Source organism: Salvelinus namaycush, unplaced genomic scaffold (genome assembly GCF_016432855.1).
Source record: "Salvelinus namaycush isolate Seneca unplaced genomic scaffold, SaNama_1.0 Scaffold443, whole genome shotgun sequence".
Lineage (NCBI taxonomy): Eukaryota > Metazoa > Chordata > Actinopteri > Salmoniformes > Salmonidae > Salvelinus > Salvelinus namaycush.
This window is the reverse complement of record NW_024061135.1, coordinates 68903-77126: the sequence shown is the minus strand read 5'-3', so window position 1 is coordinate 77126 and position 8224 is coordinate 68903. Positions and strand designations below refer to the sequence as shown.

Here is an 8224-nt window from a genome sequence, read left to right as displayed (position 1 = left end):
AGCATGAGAAACGGGACGCCATTGCGGTTCAGCACACAGGCGTTCCATGCATAACGAAGCATGCAGCAATTGATCCAATATGGCCTCCACTGTGTCTCAGTTTCTCAGTACTCCCAACTCCACATTAATCCCTTGCCCCGCCCCCGTCCTTTCCCTTACGCGTGGTATCTGTTTTGGCAGCATGGCTTCTTCAGCGAAAAGACGAGCAGTTGGAATGGGAGAAAATCCCGCTGATAGTGAGGATAACAGCTCTGATGAAGGATTGGAAGACGACGTTGATTCAGCAGAGAATAACAGCGGATCAGAAGAGGAGATCAATGAAGTACGATAATGTCTCTAGCGAACTGGCTACATTCATGGCCTAGCAGGCTAGCTAGCACTGGCTAACGTTAGAGGGGTTAGCTAGATAGGTTTTTTTTTTAGCAAACAACTGTTGTTCATATCAAGCTAGCTAATAATGTTACGCATGTTAGGGACATGCTGAACATAGCCAGTCGATAACTTCAGAGTTTTAACTAGCTAAATAGTAAAATTAATGGATATTTACACACTTATAACCATAAGAGTAGTTTAGACAAACAAACAATCGATACGTGTATTGACACTAAAACTGGCAGCACATTCGCCCCGAGTCCCCCTCCAGTCCAAAACATTGTCTCGGGATTCTGGACTTGTATTAAAAAACCTTTGTTTGTTTCCTAGGAGGTCATTGTAGACTTTGAGGCCCATACCATTACTCACAATGACTACAATGGGGTCAAGAAACTCCTGCAACAGCTGTTTCTGAAGGCTCGTGTCAATACATCCGAGTTGACCGATCTCCTCATCCAGCAGAATCATATTGGAAGCGTCATCAGGGTAAGAAACGAGACGCGGTGCACCGTTCACATCAGATCAGACCGTCACTAAATATGCGTCATATAATTTAACGCATCATATTAAACACCCGAAATATGATTATACACATATGCTTTCTTCAAATCAAATTTTATTTCGTCACATACACATGTGTATCGAAATGCTTGTGTTTCTAGCTCCAGCTTCCAACCCCACATCCAAAGGAGAACAATTTATATGAATTCAGTAGCATCATGTATGTCTATTTGCATGTTTTGTTATCAGCAAGCAGAAGTGCCAGAGGACAGTGATGATGACGAGGATCCAGCTGATGAGGTGTTTGGTTTCATCAGCATGCTCAACCTCACTGAGAGAAAGGTACGGTCAGATATATGTTATCTATTTGGGGAGGCAGGTAGCCTAGTGGTTAGAGGCAGGTAGCCTAGTGGTTAGAGGCAGGTAGCCTAGTGGTTAGAGGCAGGTAGCCTAGTGGTTAGAGGCAGGTAGCCTAGTGGTTAGAGGCAGGTAGCCTAGTGGTTAGAGGCAGGTAGCCTAGTGGTTAGAGGCAGGTAGCCTAGTGGTTAGAGGCAGGTAGCCTAGTGGTTAGAGGCAGGTAGCCTAGTGGTTAGAGGCAGGTAGCCTAGTGGTTAGAGGCAGGTAGCCTAGTGGTTAGAGGGGGGGAGGCAGGTAGCCTAGTGGTTAGAGCGTTGGGCCAGTAACCGAAAGGTTGCTAGATCGAATCCCCGAGCTGACGAGGTAAAAATCTGTCGTTCTGCCCCTGAACAAGGCAGTTAACCCACTGTTCCCCGGTAGGCCGTCATTGTAGATAAGAATTGTTCTTATAACTGACTTGCCTAGTTAAATAAAGGCTAAATAAAAAGTGTATATATATATATATATAATCTGTGAAATCACTAAACTTGACACTTTCTCAACCACTGAAATGTTAAGAGACAGAGAGAAGATGTCTTTTGTCTGAATCTGATATTTTAAAAGGTCGACCTTGAGGAAAGATCTGTTTTCCATAGACTTCAATAAGTAGTAGCCTACTTCCTCTTCCTGCCTATTGCACTAGCCTGCATTTTGAACAATCATGGCAGTCTCGTGAATAAGGTCTATATGTTAATTACTGTGTTATGATTCGTCCACAGGGTGTCCAGTGTGTGGAGGAGGTAAAGGATCTGATCCTGGGTCAGTGTGAGAAGAGTTGTCCCCATAGTGTGACAGACGATCTGGAGAAGGTCCTCAACGACACCAGTAAGCCTGTAGGACTGCTGCTCAGCGAGAGGTTCATCAACGTGCCCCCACAGATCGCCCTGCCCCTCCACAAACAGCTACAGTGAGTCTCTGTCTAACCCTAACCCCCACAGATCGCCCTGCCCCTCCACAAACAGCTACAGTGAGTCTCTGTCTAACCCTAACCCCCACAGATCGCCCTGCCCCTCCACAAACAGCTACAGTGAGTCTCTGTCTAACCCTAACCCCCACAGATCGCCCTGCCCCTCCACAAACAGCTACAGTGAGTCTCTGTCTAACCCTAACCCCCACAGATCGCCCTGCCCCTCCACAAACAGCTACAGTGAGTCTCTGTCTAACCCGAACCCCCACAGATCGCCCTGCCCCTCCACAAACAGCTACAGTGAGTCTCTGTCTAACCCGAACCCCCACAGATCATCCTGCCCCTCCACAAACAGCAGAGTCCAGTTACCTCCCCTTTCTCTTTCAGTTATCCTTCCTGGGTCATGTTCATTAGGTCATAAAACCAAAGAAAACATCCGGAAACAGGGATGGACTACCTGGAGTTGTCCAATAAGAAACTCTTTATTTTTTATTTTTTTTATTTAATAATAATACTATTCTGTTGCATCCCTGCACACTGTACTGTCAACAAGACATGCTCTCAGATTACTGGACTGTCAACAAGACATGCTCTCAGATTACTGGACTGTCAACAAGACATGCTCTCAGATTACTGGACTGTCAACAAGACATGCTCTCAGATTACTGGACTGTCAACAAGACATGCTCTCAGATTACTGGACTGTCAACAAGACATGCTCTCAGATTACTGGACTGTCAGCAAGACATGCTCTCAGATTACTGGACTGTCAACAAGACACGCTCTCAGATTACTGGACTGTCAACAAGACATGCTCTCAGATTACTGGAATGTCAACAAGACATGCTCTCAGATTACTGGACTGTCAACAAGACATGCTCTCAGATTACTGTCAACAAGACATGCTCTCAGATTACTGTCAACAAGACATGCTCTCAGATTACTGTCAACAAGACATGCTCTCAGATTACTGGACTGTCAACAAGACATGCTCTCAGATTACTGTACTGTCAACAAGACATGCTCTCAGATTACTGGACTGCCGCTCAGGCGAATGTACCATTGTGTTCACTGTCAATCACCTGCTATGCATTATGGGTATGCTACTGTAGATGAACCCTTCTAATCATGGTAATTAAATATAATTAATATGGACCTGCAATTATAATTATAATAAAACTGCTTGTCTCAGATATGGGTCACTTTGCACCGGATAAACAAATGCTAAATATCTGACATATTTGTTTGTACAAAAGTAATTCCATTGTCTATGGAAAGAAGACCGAAAGCAGTGTGTCAATACACTATTATAAAAACATGACCACATCATTGATTGAATGTTCCAGGGAGGAGATGGCAGAAGCCCAGAGCAGCAACAAGCCCAGTGGGAAGTGTCATTACTGCCTGATGATCAGTAAGACCTATAAGGATCCCTCCAAGACCAGAGGAGCACCGCCTAAAGACGAGCTCACGTTCGTCAACGCAGAGGAGGAGTTCTTCTATGAGGTACATCTTTTCATTATTTATTATTTAACTAGGCAAGTCAGTTAAGATCAAATCTTATTTACAATGACAGCCTACTGGGGAACAGTGGGTTAACTGCCTTGTTCAGGGGCAGAACGACTTTGTCCAGCTCGGGGATTCGATCCAGCAACCTTTCGGTTACTGGCCCAATGCTCGAACCACTAGGCTACCTGCCTCCCCAACTTTAAGTATAATAATATATACCATTTAGGTTTGCTGTTGGATTGTTTAAGGTACTTTTTGAAGTCGTAGGGTTTTAGATGTTTTTTCAGAAGATGTGCCGGGACTCCGCTGTCCTGGCACCCCAATGGTGGAACCGCCCCCCCCCCTAAAGCTAGGACAGCGGAGTCGCTGCACACAGAGAAGAGCTTGGACTGGGCTGAGTGAGAGCTGTCCTCCCGTAGGTCCAAGAGACCAGAGGTGGCAGAACGGAGGGCTCAGGTTGGGGTGTTTGAGCCTGAAGGGAAGGAGGGGCCAGTTCCTCTTGCTGCTCCGTAGGTCAGCACCACGGTCTTGTAGTGGATGGGAGCTTCGACTGTACGCTAGTGGAGTGTGTGGAGGAGCAGGGTGACATGGGAGAACTAGGGAAGGTAGAAAACCAGGCGGGTTACAGCGTTCTAGATAAATTGCAGGGGTTTGATGACACAAGCAGGGAGCCCAGCCAACAGAGTTTCACTAGTCCAGGAGGGAGAGGACAAGGTATTTTGTTCCCCCCCCACCAGCTGCCTACTGGTACTAGTCTTGGTGTTGCGGACACTCCTTCACCTCCTCTACTGGTACTAGTCTTGGTGCTGCGGACACTCCTTCACCTCCTCTGCTTGGATCTGACAATCAGCTATTCAAGCAAAAGCTGAAACGTTCTGGTTTTCCATCTTCCACAGCAGAGCTCCACAAGACCGGGATAATGGATATCACTAGCAGGGTCGGGAGTCGATTCCATTTCAATTCAGAAAGTAAAGCCCATTATCAAATGTCCCAAATGAAGAGAATTGGTATTTCAACCCCCAACCCTGGTCACTATTCATAACTTCCTCAAGTTGTACTAGTTTTAGGGCTACTCAAGCTATACTTGGTGAGTTAAAAATGGCCCTTTTTTTAACTCGTCCTTTTCCACTGCCTTAACCATTTGTCCATGTCCCCGCTACAGCAAGCCACCATGAAGTTCCACTACTCGGTGCAGGAGGAGACGGACAGTGTTCTGAGCGGGCGGTGGTCCTTCGACGACGTCCCCATGAAACCGCAGCGTACCGTGATGCTCATCCCGGCAGACAGGATGTCAGCCATCATGGACAAGCTCAAAGAATACCTGACCGTGTGACCAACCGTACTACCGTGTGACCAACCGTACTACCGTGTGACCAACCGTACTACCGTGTGACCAACCGTACTACCAACCGTACTACCGTGTGACCAACCGTACGACTAAACATACACAATAAACTCTGGTAAACAACAGGACTGATGTCTTTAAAACAGCCCCCCTCTGGATTGTGTGGTTTTTTTGCAATGTAAAATTCAATACGAAACATCGAAAGGAAGGGACCACTGGAATCATTTTCGTTAAGCTGAGAATAACGTCAAGTCAATGTCATTATGTAACGGTTTCCTTCAGCCCAGCGGTTTTATCTAGACATTTTGAGGTAAAAATGTATCTTTTGACAAAATAAATAATTTGAGACCTTGGTCATAGTTCAAAGCATTGTATTTACAGATTCATGTAAACAAAGTGATGTTTTAACATTTCAGTACAAACCATTTCTTACACAATATTAGGTTATCAAGCAAGTGACAATTCCCGAAAAATTAAATGGTGTATTTTTCTGTGAAGGAATATCTGATGTTTTGATGGACTAAGTTCAAACTGATCTGGATTCATTTATTAGGGTTATACTCTATTAGAATATAGGCTAATTATTTACTGTAATATCAAATTACCAAGGCAGTTACCACCTGACTGAATTAAAGATATGAAGAATAGTGTACAGCAAGTCAGTCATTTGGCAGTTGATCTAACCCAGGGGGTTTTCAAAACTCTCCTCGGGGACCCCCCCCAGCTGTTCCATATAGTTGAACTATTCCACCTGATTCAATGTGTCATCCAATCAGGTGACATAGTTCAGGGCTACAACAACATTGTGAAAAGTCTGGGGGTCCCCGAGAAGCGGTTTGAAAACCACTGTTCTAATCAGCGATGATGGTCTTTTCAGTGAAGGTCAGTGCTGAAGCTCTCCACCAGAGGTCACTGTAGCACACATCTGTCATAAGACTGAGCCACTGTACTGCAGTCCTTATCCGCTTTACTGTTGATTGTCAGGGTCTGTTGCTTGTCTTTCCGTCCAGATCCGTCCAGGATGTGCTGTAGTAGGTCTTTACTCTCACTAGGAGGCAGGTTGTAATAGAAATACTGAGGGGCCGTCTTGATGAACCTACAGAGAGAATACAATACTAATATTATAGACATACTGAGGGGCCGTCTGGATGAACCTACAGAGAGAATACAATACTAATATTATAGAAATACTGAGGGGCTGTCTGGATGAACCTACAGAGAGAATACAATACTAATATTATAGACATACTGAGGGGCCGTCTGGATGAAAAGGTTAGAGGGGAGGGGCCTCGAGGGCCTTTGGATGAGAAGGTTAGAGGGGAGAGGCCTAGGGGAACATTGATGAGAAGGTTAGAGGGGAGGGGCCTCGGGGGTCATTGGATGAGAAGGTTAGAGCAGTGGGGCCTCGGGGGTCATTGGATGAGAAGGTTAGGTGGGAGGGGCCTCGGGGGTCATTGGACGAGAAGGTTAGAGGGGAGGGGCCTCGGGGGTCATTGGATGAGAAGGTTAGAGCGGAGGGGCCTCGGGGGTCATTGGATGAGAAGGTTAGAGGGGAGGGGCCTCGGGGGTCATTGGATGAGAAGGTTAGAGCGGAGGGGCCTCGGGGGTCATTGGATGAGAAGGTTAGAGGGGAGGTGCCTCGGGGGTCATTGGATGAGCAGGTTAGAGGGGAGGGGCCTCGGGGGTCATTGGATGAGAAGGTTAGAGTGGAGGGGCCTCGGGGGTCATTGGATGAGAAGGTTAGGGGGGGGGGGCCTCGGGGGTCATTGGATGAGAAGGTTAGAGGGGAGGGGCCTCGGGGGTCATTGGATGAGAAGGTTAGAGCGTAGGGGCCTCGGGGGTCATTGGATGAGAAGGTTAGAGTGGAGGGGCCTCGGGGGTCATTGGATGAGAAGGTTAGATGGGAGGGGCCTCGGGGGTCATTGGATGAGAAGGTTAGATGGGAGGGGCCTCGGGGGTCATTGGATGAGAAGGTTAGAGGGGTGAGGCCTCGGGGGTCATTGATGAGAAGGTTAGAGGGGTGAGGCCTCGGGGGTCATTGGATGAGAAGGTTAGAGGGGTGAGGCCTCGGGGGTCATTGGATGAGAAGGTTAGAGGGGAGGGACCTCGGGGGTCATTGGATGAGAAGGTTAGAGAGGAGGGGCCTCGGGGGTCATTGGATGAGAAGGTTAGAGAGGAGGGGCCTCGGGGGTCATGTCATTGGATGAGAAGGTTAGAGCGGAGGGGCCTCGGGGGTCATTGGATGAGAAGGTTAGAGCGGAGGGGCCTCGGGGGTCATTGGATGAGAAGGTTAGAGAGGAGGGGCCTCGGGGGTCATGTCATTGGATGAGAAGGTTAGGTGGGAGGGGCCTCGGGGGTCATTGGATGAGAAGGTTAGAGGGGAGGGGCCTCGGGGGTCATTGGATGAGAAGGTTAGAGGGGAGGGGCCTCGGGGGTCATTGGATGAGAAGGTTAGAGCGGAGGGGCCTCTGACCTCATCCAACGCATTTTGAAAAAGAAGACATAAGAATGGACATGAGGGAAAATGCATTGAGAAAGAGCCTTGGTTTGGCCCATTGACTTACACTGCATTGAGAAAGAGCCTTGGTTTGGCCCATTGACTTACACTGCATTGAGAAAGAGCCTTGGTTTGGCCCATTGACTTACACTGCATTGAGAAAGAGCCTTGGTTTGGCCCATTGACTTACACTGCATTGAGAAAGAGCCTTGGTTTGGCCCATTGACTTACACTGCATTGAGAAAGAGCCTTGGTTTGGCCCATTGACTTACACTGCATTGAGAAAGAGCCTTGGTTTGGCCCATTGACTTACACTGCATTGAGAAAGAGCCTTGGTTTGGCCCATTGACTTACACTGCATTGAGAAAGAGCCTTGGTTTGGCCCATTGACTTACACTGCATTGAGAAAGAGCCTTGGTTTGGCCCATTGACTTACACTGCATTGAGAAAGAGCCTTGGTTTGGCCCATTGACTTACACTGCATTGAGAAAGAGCCTTGGTTTGGCCCATTGACTTACACTGCATTGAGAAAGAGCCTTGGTTTGGCCCATTGACTTACACTGCATTGAGAAAGAGCCTTGGTTTGGCCCATTGACTTACACTGCATTGAGAAAGAGCCTTGGTTTGGCCCATTGACTTACACTGCATTGAGAAAGAGCCTTGGTTTGGCCCATTGACTTACACTGCATTGAGAAAG

The 8224-nt window shown here is 47.4% G+C and overlaps 2 protein-coding genes across 2 annotated transcripts in view; one reads left to right on the top strand and one right to left on the bottom strand.

Moving 5' to 3' along the window:
• Positions 1 to 139: 139 nt before the first annotated feature.
• On the top strand, positions 140 to 5659 carry LOC120041337 (protein BCCIP homolog). The gene is made up of 6 exons (XM_038986276.1): positions 140 to 322; positions 703 to 858; positions 1123 to 1215; positions 1989 to 2176; positions 3523 to 3682; positions 4848 to 5659. The coding sequence occupies exons 1-6, from the start codon at positions 182 to 184 to the stop codon at positions 5016 to 5018; spliced, it is 909 nt and encodes a 302-aa protein (XP_038842204.1). The 5' UTR covers positions 140 to 181; the 3' UTR covers positions 5019 to 5659.
• Positions 4852 to 8224, bottom strand: part of LOC120041336 (putative pre-mRNA-splicing factor ATP-dependent RNA helicase DHX32) — a 47259-nt gene continuing 43886 nt past the window's right edge. The window contains exon 13 of the mRNA XM_038986274.1: positions 4852 to 6126. Within this exon, the coding sequence (XP_038842202.1) occupies positions 5940 to 6126 (187 nt within the window). The 3' untranslated portion in view covers positions 4852 to 5939. The remainder of the gene's footprint in view (positions 6127 to 8224) is intronic.